The sequence below is a fragment of the Thermobia domestica genome, chromosome 9, assembly GCF_964235325.1.
Source record: "Thermobia domestica chromosome 9, izTheDome1.hap1.1, whole genome shotgun sequence".
Classification (NCBI taxonomy): Eukaryota; Metazoa; Arthropoda; class Insecta; order Zygentoma; family Lepismatidae; genus Thermobia; species Thermobia domestica.
Window position 1 is genome coordinate 183,320,223 of NC_137462.1, and position 24,214 is coordinate 183,344,436.

General features: G+C 35.3%; 1 protein-coding gene across 1 annotated transcript in view; it reads left to right on the top strand.

Moving 5' to 3' along the window:
* The window catches only part of LOC145660494 (single insulin-like growth factor-binding domain protein-2), a 1,012,667-nt gene extending 989,284 nt beyond the window's left edge, over positions 1–23,383 (top strand). The window contains exon 4 of the mRNA XM_081725613.1: positions 22,638–23,383. Within this exon, the coding sequence (XP_081581739.1) occupies positions 22,638–22,669 (32 nt within the window). The 3' untranslated portion in view covers positions 22,670–23,383. The remainder of the gene's footprint in view (positions 1–22,637) is intronic.
* Positions 23,384–24,214: the final 831 nt, after the last annotated feature.

The window sequence follows — 24,214 nt, forward strand, 5'->3', positions numbered from 1 at the left end:
ATTTCCCTAAAATTACTACAAAATTACGTACAAAACGTTCAAGAAAATTAGCTTCATGACTGTGATAACTTGAGAGATCACCGGTAGATTATATTCTGAAATGAAACGGTTCATTAAAGAAATGTGTTTGCTTATGTTGAAACCAATTTTACGAATAACACTTCTATAGGACTATACCAGAATGATATTAACTTAAATTATTCTTGATTAATACAAAGTTGATTCTGATTAAACATAGGGGCCGCGGTGGATCAGTGTAGTGCAGCCGAGTGGTCAAAGGCATTCGGCTGATAATCGTGAGGCGAAGCCTATTGGGGATTCGAGTCCCTCTGTAGTAGCAAAGGTGGAATTTTTACTGTCCACGATGTTTCTGTGTTCGTGTCCCTGTCGTGTCAAGAAGTCACGAAAACTGGCTGAAGTAGAAAATAAGTCCGGATTTTTTTTTTAAAAAAAATGGTAGAGCGTTCTCCTCTGGTGCATGAAGTCCCTGGTTCGATCCCAGCTCACGCCAAGTGAACTTTGTGGTGGATGAACATCTTGTGCGTAGGTTTTCTCGGGGTTGTCCCGTTTCCACCAACTTTCTTCAATCCACCATTTCATTCATTTCTCAGCATTACCGTCTCCTTTAGCCTAGCCGACATTACTGTGGGACGTAAAACTTAAATATTTTATTTTTCTGATTAAACATAAAACGTTATGTGTGTTTGCGTTCCATTTTCCTTCCATGCTGGAGTTCACGTGGTTCAAATCCCACGTTAACCTGTAGGTTCACGTCTCATATAGCCTCACTTCTGAAAGAGACGCTAAACTCGAATCAAACAAAGCGTTTCATTTTCCAAAGTTTGAATGTGAAATCAATAACCAGAAACAAAAGTTTTCCGAATGAGTTTTAAGCAGGAGGTTATATTCACCCCATTCCTTTAGATTCGCCTCTGCAGATAAGATACACTGTAATTGTAGTCTAATTATGTATCATAGGGACTGCTCTTAGCATTAATTTTCCTAATTTTACTCTCTGTCTCTCTCTCTCACATACACACCTCTCTCTCTCTCTCTCTCTCTCTCCCTCTCTCTCTCTCTCTCTCTCTCTCTCTCTCTATATATATATATATATATATATATATATATATATATATATATAGATAGATAGATAGATAGATAGATAGATATAGATACACATATTTCAGTTGTAAGCGCCGCTATGATATAGCTGAACTGTTGCATTACATAACATTTTGAAGATGTTGAGAGAGATACCAGTATGCATCAGTTGATCTAGAAATTTAAAATCTGAATGAAATTATCAATTTTTTCGAATCGAAATTAAATAAATAAACTATTGAAACGAAAAGATTTATTGTTAATCAAATTTGATGAAGAAGAAATTTGTGATTTTGATTGGTTATATATACTTTATATTACAAATATGTATCCGTAAAACGAGTAAAACCTCTGATCAAATGTTGAAAGCTAAAACTAACTGTAAATGTATTTCTCTTTATATTTAAAAATTAATAATCAGATGAAAATTAAATAATTAAAATTAGATAGAGCTGTCGCAATTACGTTAATATTCTTTTATCTATGATATGAAGTTTTACAGAAACATAGTAATCAATAATTAATTAGTAATTTGATTATGGCTATATACTGAACATTTAATTCTAGTTTTGAAAACAGCCCTCTAGGGAATTCGATGATGAAATACGTATGAATGATTTTAATAATACGATGAAATATGAGAATTGTGTACAAATAGGAAAATATGATAATATATAATGAATATGTTCTAATTATGTGTAATTTTATAAGAGGATGTTCAAAAGTTTAGAATTGATCTATGTATTAAAATGTTAGATTTATATGTTTGCCTCCAAACCTTTCGACAATGAGATCTTGAAAACTACAAGTGCTAGAAACGTGCCGTTTTCGGTGGTCGGTTCTGAATTTTGTGTAGATTGTTCAGTTCTAATTGAGTATTTCTGGCCGTTATTTCTTTTTTACATTTTTAGGGATACACTAGAACAGGCCCTATCCAGGGGATCTAGAGGGACCGAACTCCCCTAATTTTTTACTGGTCCCTCCTAAAATGTTCACGGTAGGCTTGCAAATGAACAATAATGTAGTGATGAACTATAATATGGTAGGATCTGCCCCCCCTACATTTTTGGGCTGGCTACGGGCCTGCACTTTAAGTGTCGAAATTTTAAAAAGTTAAGCATAATATCCTACGAGTTATACATTCTAGCACCACACTTTTGTATACAGGGTATATCTCTCCGGCGTTTGTTTCATGGTCAAATGATAATGAAAAACGATGGATAACCATTTCTACAGTCTGAGATGAATCTTTATTGTTGAGAGTGTTTTGTCCTATGAACAACATATATCACTGATATTATAATTAATTGTGTGTGTAATGTATTTGCATATTACATAACACCATGCAAGAAGAAAGAAAACATTGATCATACATGAATTAGAAACTACAACCGAAAATAGGCTCAAATCTTGCAAGCGGTGCGAGATATTGAAGAAATAATCGAAAAATCTCCCATTTATGGTACCCGTTACCAATTTTTATCAAGACGTCTTTCACTTGTTTTAAAGGGATATGTACAGATGTGAGGAATGACAAGGAGATTCATACTCATACGTGAATGATGCGTTGTGTACAGAGCGCAGATTCCGCTAGTATCAATTTGTTACTAAATGCTGGATAATCTACTTGACATTTCACTGAATTTCATGCATAGCTTGATTACTTCTGGTCAGTTTTCTATACAGGGTGGCCCAAAAGTAGGTACACAGTATCGTAGTGATTAGCTCATTGCATTTTATATTTTTTCTTATTGTTATCCATCAGGTAAACTTAGTTTCTTTATTATTTGTTCTTAATGTATTTTTACTTACATCTTAAGCTCAGAAGAGCCGAAAAAAAACACAAACTAGAATGTTATACTTGATCAATGCAGGGGTGTATACCCACTTTTGGGCCAACCTGTGCGTCTGATAGAAAGAGAAAGTTCATGTTCTTTTTGTGTGAATTTCTCCAGCATTGCACCAAACATTATGTATGAAAATTCATTAAAACCATAAGGAAGTAACATACTTGTACTGTAACAGAGGAAGGTGAAAGATTGGTGTGTTTCACAATAATTCATAAACGAATAAAGGTAGTGATAATATATATTGTACTGAGTGTGAATAAATAATAGGACACCCGTGAATATATGAGCCCAGTTGTAATTTTTGACACAAATTATTGATTGTATTTACATATATAATAAGAACTGTTTCGTGCCCTGACCATTACGTCAGAATTTTGTGTGAGGATAGTGTGTCGTGTGAAAATGACGGATTGTATTTTCACTTTGTGGCTCGACATTTAATAGTAACCGTACATACTAACTGCTCATCTGGTCTGACGATGCGAATAGTTGTCATGTAGCAAATGATTCCGGATAGTTTCTAAGTAATCACAGAACAGAATAGCCGTTTGCAGAATTGGTACAGTTTAAATATATGCGTTCAGCTTACATTTGTGATACTATTTTGCAACTTTGATTTTTCTTCTTTCCACGTCACCGGATTAAGTTAAGTTCATCACTGTTCGCAGAGGTGACGAAGTGGATAGGAGTAAAGTTATTAGAGTAGAATCTTTTTATTCCGTACCAAGCTGTCGATCCTCCCCCTTTAAATATTTTCATTTTCTGTAGTTTTAAACTAGGAAGTGATTGAAATTAAATTACACCTCAAGATATAGCGAATCTTGCGGATTGGGAGCTACTAGTAAGATTTGGCAAACAACTTAATGGTACAAAATTTATTTTATTTGAATTATTTTCTTAATTTTAGCAAATCCTTGTTAGTTAGGATTTCTTTAATTTTATCGACTTTATTCTATTTTTTCATACTTTACTCAAAAGTTCCCTCAGTTTCTGAAGGGTCGGATATTTTTTTTGAAATTCTAAATTAGAGACCACATTGAGCTTCCGGTAGGGCCAGGGCCCGCAATGACATTTGACCGGATACAGCGAGTAGTGAGATTACCATCTTGCCTTTATGAAAATCTCATTGAGGACACAGACTTGTCTTGCACTTGGGGATATATCTTAGGCTACATATTTAGTAGGCCATCTGTTTCGGCATATAAAAGTATATTTGGCTGGGGATAGTCATATGTCTAAATTCGACCACTTATCTTTGTTGTATTTAGTGTACTAGTGTATTTTCCTTTGGAGAGCCGCTTTTTCTTTCCTCTTCTCTATCTATCTCGCTACTCTCTCCTTCAAGATTTTTTTTTAAATTTTCAACCTCCCCCCAAGTTTTAAACGTGACAAATATCAACCATTTGACATATATCATTTGAACCTGAATTACCGACTGAGATGTCGCGAGATGCGATTCGTGGAGGTATTTGTTGATGTTGAATATCAAGGGACCGTTTTCCATCACCAATTTGACCCACCGCAATAGCGAGCGATAGTTCAGTGTACGATTCGATTTTGCTTTCGTCTCTTTTGTTGTTATCCATTTGAAATTCACCGTTATACTATTTGTCATTTCTACTTTTGTTTCCATTGATTACCATGGAGGTGGATGTTCTGTAGATGTTTGGGCCCATAAGTATTATTAACATTATTAGTCATATAATTTCTATGTTTACTTGCCTGCCTTGTACATTAAATGTCCACTCTTTTAAAAAATATTTGAGAATATAAAGTTTATTCGCGGTTAATTAGTCGAATTTTCTTATAGTCGGATTTTTCTCATGTGAAGTGCTGCAACCTGAAAAATTTATTTTTCGGGGTCATTGATTTGAACGATTATTAACACATGTAAATATTAACATCATCCATTATTATACTAACTGCATGTGACATGAAATTAAGGCAGGTTGTCGTAACCCCAATTTATCATTAAATCTATCCTCAAATTCATAAACCTGGAATCTTTCTGTGCATTTGCATTCCACTTTCACTCACCATATACCAATCCTCAAATCTAAATGGTGCTCACTTCTTTAATGGTGATTCCGATACGAGAACCAAACTTCTTTGAACTTAGAAAATTCTCGTTTCCTTTATATTGTATGAATATAACTATAACTGCGTACACCTAATGTGATACAATGTGATAGTGATTCAAAGTGCTAGTAAATGGACGGGATAATAAATGGAATAACAAAGTGACGTAGTCACTGTGAAATTAGTGACAAAACTTTCCTTATTTTCTCGGAGAATTAAGAAATGTATGAATAAGTAAGTTTAAAAAACTGAATATGTGTTGTTCACAAATTATAAGCACTAGTTCATATGCATATATCTAAATAAAGTGAATTTAAGTACATGTACACCAAAAGGTTACCTTACGAACGTGCAATAAAAGGCCGTCTAAGTACGAGAAAGGACTCGTCGAATCATCATTTCTTTTAGTTTTTCTCATATGAGATACAGACTCATTTTAACCATCATTTTAATTTTTTTTGTTTCATACGTAATATCATAAAATGTGACTAGATGTTCAGATTTACATCTCATTTTATCAAAATTTAAATTATTTTTCTTTTCATCTTTCTGTTAATATCAAATATATATATATAGGCCTATATATTGACGTTGATGTAATCTAATATTATATATAGAATGATACATTTATATGTATACTTATTTGCATGTTCTTAACATTTTGTGTTTAATTTCTCAATAGATGTAATAAATGTTCACCAACTGTAATTGACACACTCATAGTCAACGTCTTGCGAATAAAATCAGGAAAAAAATAAACACACTGCTGAACAAGACTGCACTTATTTAATATAAAAACACATTTACACGTGACGTTTCGATCTTCTAGCCAAGATCCTGAGTGTACGTCTGATGAGGATCTTGGCTAGAAGATCGAAACGTCACGTGTAAATGTGTTTTTATATTAAATAAGTCTTGTTCAGCAGTGTGTTTATTTTTTTTTCCAACTGTAGTTAGAGGATAGTTTCTTTTAAACTGATTTACCTATATCAATACATTGCCTTGTACGTATGTGTGTGTGTGTGTGAATGAATGACAAATTTAGTTTTAAGTGGTAGCATTTAATATTGATTTACGACGATAGTGTTTATAATATGATATGTGTGTAATAGTATATTATGTGTGTTGGTGCATGACCGAGGTCATGAAAGGTAACTAACTCTAAATCGGCTCTGGGAGGAAAGCCAAAACAACCGAATGAGCGTTGATAAGACAATCTTTCAGGAATCTCTAAAACTTCTATTTGTGGAAAATATGTAAATCACTTTGATTTTTCTTTCCTTGGCTAAGTCACACGTGTATTCGATCTCCACTATGGAAATTCAGATACTGGATAAAGATTATTCAACAGTTGGAAGTAACAAATAAACGATTAACTTAAAACTTCTCAGCACCTGAGCTGGGTCAGGGCAACTCCCACTTGTGCAGTTGCCTGGATCCAGGTCAGGGTATTGTGAGGGAACATGTCTCTCTTTGGGATCACTTCAGAATTGATTCTCAAGTAATAACATGCGGGTATGAATCACCTTTTCAATAACTATTCAAGTTTCTTTACCATATTTCCGTCATAATCCAGTAATTCTTAATCTCTGGTTCCTTCTTCCTATCTCATTTCCTTCCTCTTTCCTTCTTTCCTCCTACCTTCTTCTCTTCTTTCTCACTCTTTCTATTTCTAATAAAACTGAAGAGGGGTCGTGACTGGGAGTTTTACTATAGACACGGTCAGTAAATTCGTTTGATATTTCTCTTTGGAAGTCCAATACTAAATAAATCAATACTAAAACATACACACGTATAAAGTAATAAAATACCGAAATTCATTTTAATTTATTAACTAACTTATCAAATTAGAAGTTCAAGTCAGTTAGCGACAACTAAGAGAAGGGTCACACCTCTTCTCCATTCCCACGAGTGACATTTGTCTTCACGTGGAAAGCAGGCAGTATAATAATACAAATCAAATTTGATACGATAGGCCTAAATGTTCTGGCTAGATGCTAGATTTGTATTTCCTGTCGCCATGGAGACTTGGCGGCCAGTATTTTGCGAGTAATATATATATATATATATATATATATATATATATATATATATATATATATATATATATATATATAATGTTCGTGTGTCTGACGCTCTTTATTGAGTTTCTGGCTACGCCACTGGCGCTTTAAAATTGAAGGGAACTCTACAATAACAAAATAAGTCGAGTTACCTCGATTTCTGGTAAAACATAGATAAAGAAGGCGTGTGAACTCACGTTCCTTTTCCGTCACCCCTAGTGCATATTCGAAGCGTCTGTTGTGAGAAAAACATTTTCATCTCGTCGAGTCGGCGTTTCCCGATGCGGATAACAGAGGGCGCCGCTGTGTGTGGCTAGTGAAGCAAGCACTGGTAGATGCGAAGAGGCGACGCGACGTGCCTGTAACTTTGTTTTCAAGGGTCGATTCAAGTGAAGCGCTGGTACGGAGACATACTTGACCATTTTGTTTCGAAATTGACAAAATCGAAACAATCGAATCAGAATGACAGGAGCGGAAATAGAAAGATAAGTCGTAAACTCTGACAAAGAAATACAGTAAAATCAGGGCAAAATGTAGTGTTTTTTTCCTTCGATGTTAACATGAAAATTCAAACTGTACTATTAAAAAATCTGAATATTGGAATATTCAGGTTTTGAAAAATTCGAATTCCGGATATCCGGATTCAGATTTAAATCTGGATTTCAGATTTCGTATTTGAAAATCAAAAGTTATGATTTATAATTCGGATATCTAATACGAATCCGGTTTTCGGAGTTGAAGTGCTCCTGGCGCGTCTGCGTATCGGACACTCACATCTCACACATAGCTATTTATTATGTCACGTGAACCGTCCGTATTGTGAAGAGTATTGTCCCTCTGAGTATTCAGCACATTCTTGTTGAATGTCCTGAATACTCAGATCTCAGAGAACGCTTTGGACTGCCTTGTTTACTTGCCTGTGCCTTGGGGGATAATAGTGATATTGTTAGCCGGGCACTTCAGTTCGTATCTGCCATTGGGGTTGCTCAAGTTCTCTGAGCAGTTTTAATTTGTATATTTTTTATTGCTGCTAAATTTTTATCTTGTCTCCCGTTTTTAGTGTTGTTTTTCTATATATTGTTATTGTTATCTCTTTTAACTTATTTTTTATTTTATCTTATTTAGCTTTGTTTTTTCCTTATTCTTTAGCAGCACTTTCGTCTATGTGAACACTGTTCGTTTTAGTTATTTTCATTTTTAATAGTGAAGTTCTGAGCAACCTCATTCATCGTGACGAGGACATATAGCCTCGTTGCTGACGTCCCCATTAACCCCATACTCACTCACTCACTCACCCCGGTTTTCAACGTACAATGGTGTAGGAGAAAAAACTTATTCAGTGCAGACACCATTCTGTTATTCCTCAATAAACCAGCTAAACCGGGAATCAAGAATCCAAAGAAGGATGTGGAATCTCTGCTACGATTTGTTACTCTTGCCAAGCAGCAGTTTTACAAGAACGTGCGGAACACAGCTTTTTTTTTTTTTTTGTATCTGTGCTCTCGGATTCTGAATCTAAAATGGACTCAGGACCTTGCAGTTTCCAGATATTGTTGCCTACAACGCTCAGATTATTGATATTTTGTGTTGCGATACATAAACTTTGTGACACACATCATTATGTGTTCCTGCTGTCCTTTTTCTTTTCACCATTGGTTTAGATTATGCAATAACAAGGTAAATGCTCATTGTTCCACCTTCGTCTTTTATTATTCCGCATTTTCGATATTCGCCATTTTATGATCCAAAGCATAGACCAGGTGCTACACCACTTTTCTCCCTAGACATATGTGATATATATATATATATATATATATATATATATATATATATATATATATATATATATTTACTCCTGTTAATTAGCACTTTGCACTTTAACTTTATAAGCTTTGTAATTCAAAACCTCCATTTTTCACTTACCTTGTTATTGCAGAGGGCCCTTCAATTAGTTTGTCTATATTCTCAAAGACTAGGCATGAGAGTTTGTCCTCAAACGTCATTTCGTTCAGCTCAATCAGATCTATCGATTTATATATGAGGGGTTGGATTCCAGAGTAGCCCATGTAACACATTCACATACTTTCGACAAAATTGGAAAATCCAGTTCTTTCTTAAGGTTTAACATTATAACAAGAAATCACCGCCCAGTAATGAATGAACCATGTTTCTTGATAGGTTAATGTCTTCTTGGGTAACGGATGGCATTTAGGGGCATTTGGTGAGCCTATCTGACAATTTTCTATTTTATTGTTTAGGCGATCTGACATTCAACCCCTCCATATAATTTTCACTTGTAGTACTACAGTCGAATTTTATTGATATAAAGGCTAAATTCAGTATTGCAGAGATATTGGATGTCACTTCGATATCGAACCTATGGCCAGGCAGTACATCACGCAAGAAATCAAACGAGGAAGAAGGTGATGTGAATTCTTCAGTTGTATAAAGCATCTAGCCTGCCTGAGAGTTTGTTTTACATAAAATTATGTAACTTGAAGAAAAATAATAAGCGTTGGAGAAATTTCCTTCCCACGTGCTAACTAAAAGCACCTTGCAACATTTTCCTATAAACATCAGAATTCTATTTTCTAAATTATCCCTTATATAAGCATAATAGCGACACTAGGGCGGGTGCCGGAACGATGTCAAATCCTGGTAACAAGAGCAAAAAAATTGTAATTTAAAATACTAAGGTCACAAGGTCTGTTTTCCTCCGGATGGTCTCCGCTCTTTCGCCCATTGTCTGACAAGTGTTTTGTTGTGGAGAGGTATGAGTGGTGTGTATCTCCAATGTCTGGTATCTTTCATGGTTCGTGGTCCGACACCGATCCAGCCGACCTGTCCTATCAAGGAAGTTTTGCTGCCCAAGAGGTACAACCTGTTGTTTCTGGGAAACATCCGCCATCGCAGAGCACAGAACCGTTAGATCATGAAGTGGAGTTCTAGGAGGCAAGGTTCGAGTTCCGACTGCACTATATTTACCCTTTAATCTTGGTGCCACAGTGTTTATGACGATTTAAGCAATCTAAAGAACTCTGGTTCCAATAGCGCAACACCACAATAATATCAGGTATCAGACAACCTCCATAATCCCCATTCTCGAAACCACAACCTCATTTCTCGTCTCTTTACTCTGTGTCTAACTCGAATTATTATTTTGTTTATTCTAAACGATAGAAGATACATATTATCACGTCAACCACTCTGAGTCAGTTTCTCTACCAACATCACAAGCTCTACTGTTACTCTGAGCTACAAATTTACGAAGATTTATCATGAAAATGGTACCCTAATTGTTGATTCTTCCTTACCCTCAAGTATCTAGTGTTGCGATACTGAATGTCTGCTCTCATTTTACTCTCTTTGAGTGCCCATAGAACTAGTCAATCTCCTAATCACCTGCGTGAGACCATCGTTGATTGTTACCCTTCCTCGGGACAACATTCACCAAGAGGACGTTGCACAGCTAAACGACGTCATAAAAAAAAAACAATCATCAATAATTCATGTAGTCTCAAGCATTATAATGCGTCAGAGACTTCCGAGAGCGTCAGTGACTTCTTTTTTCCTCACCTTTCAAACTATCTTTATTTTCCTCGATTGTCACCTTTTCTGTTTTCCTTTTATCATGATTTCTGTTCGATACTTTTCTGCAAAGCTATTCGCACTTGTAAGTAATCATTTTCAATGCTTCTGGTTTCCCTCCAATCTAAGATTGACTATGTCACAGTGCCGAGGACAATATCCTACTAAGTGATAACATCCAGATGACATCCATCGTTAGCGCACTTGTACTCAATCAATAATTGTATCATCAAGAAGTTGAGCTAGGGATATTCGACAGGTATCAAATCATGTGATGTCAGAAGTCATTGATCGCTAACAGCTACATGCTCAAACAAGGAGATCTTGTGTGTTGAGAGCAACAGCCAGATGTATTTACAAGGAACTAGAATTCAATAAAAACTTTGGCTTTCGATTATTCTGTCAGAAGAAGAAAAATGCTTTCCGCCATGGACTTGAGTTTTGACTTAGTGTATAACGATAATAATCCTGCGAAGAGGACCACCAAATTTTTATAACGATAAGATAACGATAATCACATAAAACATTCCTTTTGTTTTACTTTTGAACATTACCTTTTATTTTGGCACATAATCACTAAAATAAATACACCTCATAAGATTGCGTGCTATCCCTTTTTTAAGATGGTTTTGGAATAACAATTTATTGATTATTCGTCGTCTTGACAACCTAAGAACACAAAAACTCATCAAATTAACATATTAGAATCAATTTTTGATTCTATTTCTTTTTTTCGTATCATCTTCTTCTAACTAATAAAGAAATATAATAAAAGATATTTAGAATTACATTGAAAATACAAAGATATCGTTACAAGTGCTCACTAAAAAGCTATTTCCTGCTATGCTAGTCTGAGTTACGCTTAATCTGTATTTTACAATTATATTGTTTCGTTACTGTAAACCTTGAAACTATACCAAGTTGTTTATTAAGAAGAAGACCTATGAGTATAATAGTTCAATTCTATTCCAGGACTTGAGTTCCACCTGCACTAATACGTAACAATGTCAAATATACTTTTCAGACCACGCAAAGACCCTTTTTTCTGCTCCTTTCACTACTAAGTTCTGGAGCGATTTAAGGTTTGATTGTTTCGAACAGAAAAATAAAATATTTCTTAAGTCGTAATTGTAACTATAAATTTCGCTGGAATATATTTTTTGCATAATTTTGTAAGAATTTAATCTGTGTGATACAAGGTGATTGGAAAAAGAGCTAGTTAAAGCTGTGCGTATCTACAGCTGAGCAACTAACTACTTTTCCTATAGTCCGATTTGAATCCTTTCAGAAAATTATAATGGAAGGAAGAAGACGTGTATATCTGGCAGGCGAAGAGGGTGTGGTCTGTGGGTAGACAGGTGTTCACTCATTGATTGCCACTACAGACACGAAATTGCTTTTTTCTATCGACTTTCCAGTATGTATCTGTGTGTGTGTGTGTTTGTTCGTTTTTAAAGGCGATAAAGCCTTTCTTTCTTTCAACGTATCCGTTCCAATTCTATTCTTCTTTGCTACATTTCTTTGTCTGCCTCACTGTCGAATTTGTTCTTCTTCAACTGCAGTTGGTACACAGAGCTCTGCAGCTGCGTATAAAAGCCAAACAGATGTTCTCTTCCCAATTAATATTTTCATTACTCCACATAATGTCCTCCGACTGACGCTGTTTCCGACAACTCTGCACTTGATAGCTGTGAGCCATACACGTATAAACCACAATTTACTGCGTCCGTATTTCTTATTTCATTCTGAGGACGACAAAACTAATTATACCTAATTACAAACCTTAAATTTAGTGATGTTCCGTGTTAACAGTTTGCTTTCGCACTGATAATATTGATTTCCGCTGATTCTTTTGCAATTTGTTTCACATAACTAAGACAAAATTTAATGGTTTTGAGAAATTGTTGCTTTAAGACAAAAGTGGCATAGCTCAAGATCACCAACATTTCAGGAGAGTGGGGTTGAAAATTGTCATTAGAACGGATAAACATGGACCTACAAATAACACAATTGCTTGCTGTGGAGCGCGGGACGGATACCTTCACCTGCTGGTATATATATATAGTGGGACCTCTATAATTCGAAGCTGAAAGGTTTAGATAAAAAAATCGAGTTTTTCTAGTAATCAAGATTCGAGTTATCACTATAGCCATAACAAAAGTTAGAGATACCGAGGTTCCGTGTTCCTCATTAAAGTGACAATATAACCTTTATAACTCGAAGTTTTATTCGTTCAACCTCTAGAACTCGAAGATGTGAAAGTTCCTTAAATTAAATAAGATAATTAGTAATAATATAATACTATACATGCATTGTTTCAAAGTATAGCCAGTGAAAAGTAAAAATGTGTCAAAGAAGAGTAAAACAAAAGTCTCTAATGAACGGAACGACATAACAAGAACTTTATTCGTGTGGCCTTCTAGTGCAGTGTTGATAAGAATGTTAGCCAGTGAATTCGTAAGAAACCATGTTCCACGTGTTTATATCGTCCTGCAATCTTACACTTTCAGACACGGGACCAACAATACACCGAACAGCCTCCTCTCTCTCTCTCTCTCTCTCTCTCTCTCTTCAATATTGTGATAATTTCACAGTCTCGTAGTAATTTTGACTCTAACGTAAGATTTACGTCATAGTGACTGCAATAGCATAGCTTTATTTACATTGTCTTCCCATTATATGCAGTTGGGATACGGACAAAATCTCGCGGCCAAAACCTCGCCACCCAAAACATCGCGTGGCCAAAACCTCGTGGGCCAAAATCTCGCCTGCAGCTTAATAAAAATTCAGTGTAGTATAACAATATCTGCTGCTTTTCTTATAAGTAAAAAGAAAAAAGGAAGGAAGAGCTTGGTGTGAGAGTAGGGGCGCCGAATTCTACTTCGCCCCGGGCGCCCAAATCTCTAGCTACGGCTCTGTATATATATATATATATATATATATATATATATATATATATATATATATATATATATATATATATATATATATATATATATATATATAATATCCCACTCCTCCCCCCTTTTGTTGTGCCGACAAAGTGAAATTATAAAAGACATCCTAGGCTCGAACCTCATCTATGTTGAAAATTTGATTGAGATCGGTAGGATGGCTCAAGAGGTATAATGTAACAAACATAGTCATTTAATTTTTATATATATAGATTTCCAAAGCATGCATTAGAATTTTTCTTGTCATTATTTTAATGTAATTATGTGTTATTACTAAATATATACATATAGTAATATATAGAACATTCTACATTGAAGAAATCGTCGTGAAGAGGTTTTATCCTGACGACATTTCTTCCCAGGCGACACTACGTCTCGCTTAATTTAGACCAGGCGAGATTCTGTGTCGCGAGATCATTACAACGAGGTTTTGGTCAGGCGAGATTTTGGATATGGCGATATTTTGGGGCGCGAGGTTTTGGCCCGCGAGGTTTTTGGTGGCGAGGTTTTGGCCCCGCGAGGTTTTGGCTCGCGACGTTTTGGGCGGCGAGGTTTTGGCCAGGCGAGAGTTTGTCCCGTGAGGTTCTGGCCGCGAGGTTTTGTACCCAAACCATGCAGTTATATAGGTTGTTTACAAATGTGCCATCTGTTAAGAAACTTAACAGGGAAGTGATTTCCCTCATTTTGTTTTTCTTGTTATTGTGCGCTATATCCGTGTCCATGCAAGAAGTCCGTAAGTCAAATGTTCGATCTTATGTTACATTAAATCTGAATGGAATTCAAAGTGATGCTAATCGCAATCTATTACGAAGCTTTGTCAACCAACCATCGACTGACTTTATTTTCTTACAGTAAGTGGTGTTTGCAGAATTTGAATTTCTACCCGAATATATTGCATATGTAAATATAGGACCGGCGCATCGGCGTACGGTAAACGAGGTAAACGAGGTATAGAAATATCAAATAGTGTTTACTTGCCGTCTGGCCGGGATATTAGCATCACTTGTGATAATATTACTCTCATTAATATTTATGCGTATTCTGTCACTAACAATCGAATAGCACTGGGACAGTTTTACTCTACTGAAAGCTTAGCATTGTTTCCGAATGTTTCGACTAACATAATACTTGCAGGCGATTTTAATGTTGTCTTTAGAGCAATAGGTACCACTGGAAAGTTTAGTCCTGCCCCTGCCCTACAGCAGTTACTTTCGTCAATACCTTTCAAGGACGTCTGGGTAAACCACCGGCGAGATCTCCAATTCACTTTTAAAAATTCCACTATGAGTAGTCGTTTGGATCGAGTTTTTGCATCCACTAATCTTGGATCCTCTATCACTCATATTCATTTGAGATTAGTTCCATTTGGTGACCATGCCGCAGTAATCTCGACATGTAAATTTGAGCTAGGTGTTTCTAGAATCTATGGAAGAACAGCTTGGAAACTGAATACTCAATTACTCACTGACACCAACACGAAATGTTTATTTAGAACTAAACGGACGTACTGGCTTCGATAACGACACTACTACCCGACGCTGAATGACTAATGGGTTAAATATGCGAAGCCTTTAAATGGCAAGGAGCTGAAAAGAAACGAGAACTGCGTGAAACTCTAGCGTATCCTTACAAAGCGCTTCATGAACTTTGGATCCTGCCCAGATCCCCGCAAAATGACTGCAATTCACAAAACAAAGGCATGGATAAAACAAATTCATGTTAATGATGTATACAAATATGCTCGTATCCTGCCAAATAGAGACTGTCTGCTCGATGAACACATTATATTTTATCACTGTATGGCACAACATAAAGGTCATGTTGGAAAGATGATTCACATCTTGAATCATAATAATACCAAACATACGGCCTTCCCTGATATTCAAAAAGTCTTTTCTGACCATTATATGCTGCCACTACAGGTCCACCCAACGGCTATCAAGATTACTTAAATTTATTCCTCCAAAAATTATCGGCATCTGATAATCAGACCTTAACTGCACCACTAACGGAAGTAACACGCTTAAGCAATATAATCCTCCTCCTGTTCCAGGAGTGACGGTTTACAGTACGCACTCTATCTACAGTATTGGGATATCGTAGGCGTGGACATGGTATCATTATATATGAACTCTATGCCACTCTGCACTTCCTTCAAAATGATGGTCATGTTATCTTTATTCCTTTTTCTGATGTCAACACTGTCACACAATATTGGCCAATCACCTTGCTCAACACCGATCTCAAGATGTTTAATAAAGTTCTAGTACGACGACGCCAATCAATATTTCAAGACAAAATTAGTCCATTTCAGGCTGCTCTCAATCAACTTAAGAAAGTTTGTTATGCGTTGACCAAGATTCGGGATGTTGTAGGTTGTTTTACGTTTGTTAGAAAACTGGCTTGCCTGATATCACTTGATTTTCAAAATGTATGTAATTGCTTATCCCATTCCTTTCTGCTTGCTGTACTACAAGCGTATAATTTTGCACAGGTCTTCCTTTACTTTCTCACTCACATTTATAACGCAGCCATGGCTAAGCTTCAAAAAATTGTTTCTTTACTGTATTCCACTACAGAAAGGTGTGCGACAGGGTTGTCGCATCTCCATATTTATGTTTGGCCTCGCACTAGAGCCCTTATTATATAAATTAGCTGCGTGTATACAACCTGCAAAATATCTCGGTTACTGCCTTTGCAGACGATTTTACCCTTAGCTGTACCACTCTACTATAATTTCACTACATTATTGACCAATTACAACAATTTAGTGCCCTTAGTGGCTAAGTAATTAATTTGCGAAAAATGAAACTGTTGCCATTTCATTCTTGGACTATGGAAGCATACTCCTGTCATTGGCCAACATTCAGTTTGTTACTAAAGCGAAAATACTGAGCATCACATTTTCTAATTCGGACAGTATTCCTTATGAACAAATTTTGGATCCCTTTATTCAAATTTTACGCATGCTCACTCTAAATCACAAATTGCACAATTTAAACCTAATCCAACGTATTTGGTATATCAATAGTTATTTTTGTGCTAAATTATGGTACTCCGCTCATATATATATAAAATATAATATGATATACCGTAACATTTGTATGTTCGTAAAATAAATTCCATTATTCGTTGGTTTCTGTGAGCAGGGCATCATTTTCGTGTCCAGAGTGCACTGTTACCCTATCACCTAACTTTGGGGCCTGAACCTAATATCGGCCAGGGCTAAATGTACTGCAATCTTTCTAGCTTATAATTATAAACAATTTCAAGTTACTATCCAAATCACCCGTCAATGTTTTTCTTGTTGGATTTCTTTCCTCCCTGCATCTAATCCTCCTAATATGATGTCACTCAAACAGGCGCCGGTGTATATTCAACACTGCATGCAAGGTTGGTCCTATGTTCCTTTGTGATCCTTCCAACTACTTCTATATACGCGTTTTGTCCACACAGTTCCACACTAACATAGTTCCGAGTATCCAACTGAAATGTCCAACAAAAAATTGGTCAAGAACTTGGTACAATATTCATAACACCACGTTGACATCATCGGTCGTGAGTGTCTGATATACGATAGTGAATGAGCTTGTACCTACTAAGGTTAAGTTAAAACGTATTGGTGCACTCTCTACGGATGTATGCCAACACTAATCAGAAAGATACGCTTGAACACAGACTGACGTTGTGTGTTCAATCTTCTTCTGTCTGGGCTAAACCACAATGCCTGTTAAGTGTGATTTACCGAGAACCTGCACATACGTTTGAACATACTTATGCTTTGTTCCCAGAATATGTTTTTCTCCAATCACGAAAAATAACAGCGTCTCATGGTTACTTGGTCAAACGATTTTTTATCTCATGGACACATATCCGTATGGAAATGAATATGCCTATATGATATTTCTTAAAGACTGCTTGTAAACAATTTTCTGTAAAGTTAGCTCACAAATATTTTGCCAATTATTTACATATATTGTGTACTCAATATCTGTCTTAAGCTGTTATAGCTTAATTTTACTCTTCTGTAAATGGCAAATAGTAAAAAAAGTTTTAAAAAAGTTGGTAGAGCATTTATCTCTGGTGCATGGGGTCCCTGGTTCGATCTCAGCTCGCGCCAAGTGTGGACTGTGTGGTGGAGAAACATCGTGTGCGTGGGTTTTCTCGGGATTCTCCCGTTTCCTCCCACTCTCTTCATTCCACCATTTCATTCATTTGTCATCATCGCTCTTTCCTTTAGCCTAGCCGTGGGACTTAAAACTAAAATATTTTTGAATTATATAGAGACTTTGAGGCAGAAGAAGAGAAAATAGTATTGTATCTTATTTTCTCTTACGAAGGAACCTGCCAATAGTAGCAGAATAGTTTACCTATGATGATGATGAAGGTACATTGAAAAAAATTGATTACCAAAATATTGTACACTAAAAAAATCCGTTATACGGACAACAGTATGTTGCACAAGTATACGGAATCTATGTTTTACTACGGAAATATGTACGAAGTTATCCATATGCTACGTTCGTACTGCCCTTTTCCACCTTAGATTTTACGTCATACCGCTACAAGATGTTTGGCATCTAACCGTCTTCCGTATATTAGGTTTACATAGTATACTTATGTTACATACGGAAGCTATATGTTACATAGGTTCATCTGTTTGAGTTCCTGAGCGCCTATATACAGTTCTTTCTTTTGTCATGAGTGACGTCATCAAACAAAGGACAACCGTTGTTCTCTTGAGAGTCAAACTAAAAAGAATAAATCAAGGGACCAGAAATCCTGAGTAAGTACAATAGTTAACTATTATTTCAGTTAATATTCATTTATCTTAAGTTTTATACATTACCGAATTAGTGATGTGGTTTATAGCTCTTACTTATTGTACCCCGTTTGTGGTTGAGAAGGAAGGAATGGGCAAATCTGAATTTGTAGAATTCTTTGAACATTGGCGTTTAGAAACTTTTTCTACATTGTAAGTTACGAAACTTAAATGGTATGTTTCTACATTTGTTTTAATATGCGACGGTCCATTCCTCGGTGGATATATACTGCAGGACTACATAAGAGGGTATTTATTCAGTTAAGCCCCACCAGCTTTTATCAATAATATGAGGTTAATAACTTATGAATACATTAGGTTAGGTTTGGTTCAGTTTGGTTTATTTACATAGTGCATACGTTTTGCCCGACGGGGCTTATCGGAGCATAACCAGAGAACATATATTTCGAACTGGGGACCCCATGCGTCAGAGGTGAGTCCTCCATTACTGAGTCACCGCGGTCCCAGTCCTCATTTCATAACGTAAACATCATATAGTATTGTCCTCTCGATTAAGTAATTTGAAACTACCTGAGTCAGAGAACATCGTATTTCATTTTGTGTGCTTTTTCGCATTTGTTTAACGCTAAAAAGTATTTTGTCGGTTATCAAACCCAGTACCATATATATCGTCAGGACGAACGTCAGTCACAAAGTTACATGAGTGAAACATTGAACTTTTCTATTGACACTTGCGACCTTGTCAACAGTAGAAGAAGTTATAAAGTTACTAAATAAATACAAGACACAGTTCATGCAAAGTATAACGACCTATGAAGTCTCCTTTTCATACAACGTGGGTAAAGAGTAAATCTGAACAGAGCAACATAGAAATATAGATTTTTTAAAAAATAATTGAATTTAAAAATAACCTTACTTATAGCACTTTGAAATTAAACAAAGGTTTATACTTAGTTTGCATAAGATAAGTGGTTATTTTTTTCTAAGTAAGTAATCAATAAACTGCCATGTGTTGGTAGAGCGCAACATATGTTTATAGTGGTACAATAGTAGCTTTATAACAGGATCACGCCTGTAGCTAGGATGTACTGCTTGTACAGTTGGAATGAGACCTGTCTTCGATCATCTTTCAGGCCTACCTGTTTCAGTTGTTTCTTGGTATGAAAGTAAGCTAGCTTTCACAAGAAATTAATTTATACCCCCCCGAACTGCCAAAATAGTCTCCATATAAGAAATTAATAATATAATTTTGAACAGTGTTTCTAGCTCATGAGAAACTAGTTCATTGGAATCTCTGGTTAATTAATATTTAGATTATAAAAATATTAATTAAGAAATTAAGAATTAAACTTTTTTGTTTCGCCATTTTAAATTCAAATAGTTAGATGGACACTTTCCCCTATGTGTTGACTCGATATAGGCTGTTGATGTGTTTTGTTTAGTAACCAAATCAAATATCAAGACACAAACACAAAATCATAGTTGAAGGTCGTGTATGTGGATGCAGCCCGTGAGAGTCAACAACGGACGTTCAACCAAGCGTCTGTTCCGGATTCAAATTCCAGGCCGTTTAATTTCACCTTTCGTTACTGTGTGTCTGCTGTAGCATTGGTCTGAGTTCATATTCTGTGGCTGGTAAAAACCTAAAGAATTTTTAATGTTAACTTGGGTCAGGTGCTATAGATACCTCATGAGAATGAAAAGATAATGTGATAATCAGTTTTCTCATGATCATCATCGATAATTAGTGATAAAGATAGTGTGTTTGCTACTGTAACATGAAAACAATAGAGTATTTAGTAGCTTTGAGTATTCTCGTTAGTTTACAAATGGTTGTTCAGGTTATGCGATAACCAGATTCAATTATTATTATTATTATTACATTTTATTAACTTAATACCGTGGCGTAAAACTAAAAGATTTGGTATTAATTTTTGTTTCCATGTGTTTTCTTTATAGCTTCCCTAATTCCAACATGCATTCTGCACAACACTTACGTAGTGCTACTAAAACAGCAGTTTTACATAAAAACAATGCTTTTGTCACTAAAAGTGACAGCTCTTGAGGAATGCCCCATCGGTAAATATTGAAATTTTATCACTCTGAGCTGAGTGAAGAAATACTTGTTGAGTGTTGCTATAAGATACATATTCCTGTTGATTTTGTTTATCCTAAAATCTACAGTTATTTCACTTCAAAACTGTGTTACAAACAACTGATGAAAACACTTACTTCGTAACATATTCACTCCTAGTAGATTATAAGATTTGATATTGCTATACAAACTTAATTATGTGTTTCTGTCGCGAGTTATTAATTGATAGACTCCCAACTATTCGTTTTATTTCAGTTACCCGAACTGGGAATAAATGAAAATTTTAGAGCAGTTTGTTAGGCAAGGAACAAAATTTACAGGAATTCGCTAGAAAGAGACAACCAAGTTTTTCTTCATTCAGTAGGATTTCCGAAAACCTTCAACGGAAATAACTGAAAGTAAATAAGCGGGACAGTAACAAGTAATACATTAGTAATTGTTTTTATGATTACTGCGTTTATAATTGACTAGGGCAACATCTTCAACAGTGATTACGTAAATACAAATCTTGTTGCTCGGTATAATGAACAAATAATCAAGAAATTCGTTACCAGATACAGAGATAGATTAGTGTTATTCATTTAATATGTTTTCTGTAGCGTCCATAGCAAATCTTTTTTCACTTGTAGCAATAAAATTAAATGCATTATTTACCTATGTGGCTTCTCTGATGATTCGACACTAGTCGCTGAGTAACTATCTTGCAAACAATTGTTGATGTTGCGGATATTTTATTGAGGAGACATCTAGTTAAATTGTTGAAAAACTGGTTTTCATTTAAAGCACCAACATATTTATTCATTGGAGTTTTGCGATTGGAGTCATTCAAAATTTAAATGCGAGTTACATGTTGAATCATTGTATGCTGTACATATAGTGACATAACTAAGGGGGGCAAACGGAGCTTGGGTCCCGGGCGCCGGATTGGAGGGCGCAAAACTGGGCTAATATTTATTTTTACTATAAGGCAAGGAAAGGAGTTTTTAAAAAACTAAAGATAATTAAAAAAATACCTCAGAAACTTAACAAGAAAACGACTTACCAACCTTAGAATCATATAAATAGAGCATAAATGGGCTTCAAAGCTATTTTTCGAGGACGTTGTAGAAACCTTTAAGCCAAAAGAGCACGCAAAGTTGAATTTTAGTTCCAGCTTTTTGTGTTTTCATTTAACTTGCATCGATTTAAGAGATTTCCTAAATGTCCGAGTATAATACTCGAGACAACACCTGAACTGTTTGCAATAATTGAATATTTCATTCTAAAGCAACAGACTATTGATTCATTCTACACATATGCACATCCTAATATAATTCTAAAAACATTGTGATTGGGAGTTATTATTTTTAAAACTATAAGAACATGTTGAGCATACTACTCTCAGATTTAACAATCAAATAGTAATTAGTGTGGTGTTTTGTCTTGTACTAAATATTAAATTATGTATTGCAATTTTGAAATCAAGCTTAATCACTTGAAGAAAAAATGGAGCAGAAGAATTACTGTGTGATGACAATATCAAGTGTAGTCGGGGAGCGTTTTGGTTTTTTTGGTAAGAGAGAGGGGTAACTAAGACGAGTTTTTGACCTGGACGGCAACTAGCCTAGTTGCGTCGCTGTGTACATATGCACAATTTTATGAATATAATAATTTCCTAGGCCTTAAATCAAACGTTTATTATGTGCACATAAAAATCCATGTTTTAGATTTTCGGTGGTAAAGTGCTATACAAATTTAAATAGTAACTCATGGCCTATGAAACCCAGAGGTTCAATACAACGTTCACAAAAGCTCTCCATTGACTTCTGCCCTTAACCAACTGAGTCCAGTTTCACTTTGTATTCCTATTTCTGCGAGATCTGTCTTAATATTGTTGTCTCATCTTCGCTAAGGTCTTCCGAATGCACATTTAAATAAACATAGAATTTTTTATAAAATTTGTATCACACTTTCGGCAGCAACTTTAAGGTAAACAATTTTTGTATGGTCTCCAAGCTGGTGTAGGTAATGCTTGTTAGTTAATTGAAAATAGGCTCTTTGAGAATGAAGAGGTCAATCATAATTTTAGCTGTAGTTTGTTTCTGCATCGATCTACCAGATTATAACTGTTATTGTTCTTTTCAGATCGAGATCCAGAATCAAGGAATTTTGTATAAAAGAGGTCGCACTGTGGAAGAGGAGGAAGCGTTGTTTCATCGAATTATTCGAAAGTGGCCAGATGACGGATAAAGATAACTGAAAAAGACATTAATTTAACCATTAATTTTTACCCAAGTTACGGGATGAAACACAGGATCTAGTCAGAAAAACTGTTGTTTCAACGAACTAGTATTGATGGTTTCCATCCTTTTGTTTTTTCTTTTTGCCGTAAAGGAAAGAGCTCTCATGTTTATTTTGCAAAGTAGTGTCGTTCAACTTGAAGAGGTTTTACACTGCAATTGTTATGCATAAGTTTACACAGCTTGAAAACACCCTGGGAGAAATTTTAGAGATATTTTGTTTAGTCTCAAACCTCATTGATCATACTTGAGTCAGAAGTCCAAACTTTAGAAGCACTTTAGGATAAGGCAAAAGAAAATGAAATATTGGTTTTAGCGAACTTTTAGTAAGGTTGGAGTATGCCTCATTAAGATCTGTTATCAAATATTTCAGTTGCTCAGAAGTATCATTATACATGCCTAACAATCTGTCCAATATTCTTCGTAAAGCTATGTACAAATTCTACACTTTATTTTCTCTTGGCTCATAATAGCCAAATATGTTGATTGCATATGTCATCACTTTAAATTACTTCATTGTATTTACATTCTTTTATATGAATATATGACCTTAAGGTATTGTATTGAAATTTTTCATGAATTATATTATTTAAATAAAGTGTTTTAAAGAAATATTTGTATGTTAATGTTAAGTTCCTAGCAACCCTTTTCTTTATAAATAAAAATACCTTTCCTCTCAATATTTTTTTTCTTATTTTTGTGCAGTTCCGGTTGGATAAAGTAAAATTCTGTACAAAGTACTTTAATTTGAGGCATTCATTAAAAACTGAGTTTCCACACTATACTATAGCATTCTATAATACAATATGCGTAGTGACCATGTCTGACGAAAGTGTTGTTGTAAAACTGAATCTACAACTTAGCTTTTCAGTGGTTAGTTTTGTTGGAAACCCGAAGAAATAAATAAACCAATACTGGACTTATCAAAGTATACACATAACTCATATATTTCAAGATTGTTTTTGTTCTAAGACTCGAGAATTCAATTGTTAAGAAAATCATTCTCTATTTCTATGTTGCTCTGTTTACATTTACTCTTTACCCACACTGTATGAAAAGGAGACTTCATAGATCGCTATACTTTGTATGAACTTTGTCTCGTATTTATTTAATCACTTTGTTACTTCTACTGTTGACAAGGCCAAAAGTGTCAATCGAAAAGTTTAATGTTTCACTCGTGTAATTTGTAACTGACGTTCGTCCTGTCGATATATATGGTACTGGGTTTGATAACCGACAAAATACTTTTTAGCGTTAAAAACAAGTTACAAACATGACTAGTAGCTTTCATCGTAAGAAATAGTTACGCAGTTTAATCGAGCAGCTTATGAAATGAATGTTCTTGTCTTCAAGCCCTGCAGGAGTAAAGTCTCTACTTTTATTTACTTACTCCTAACAACCAGAATACTTAGAACGTATGCA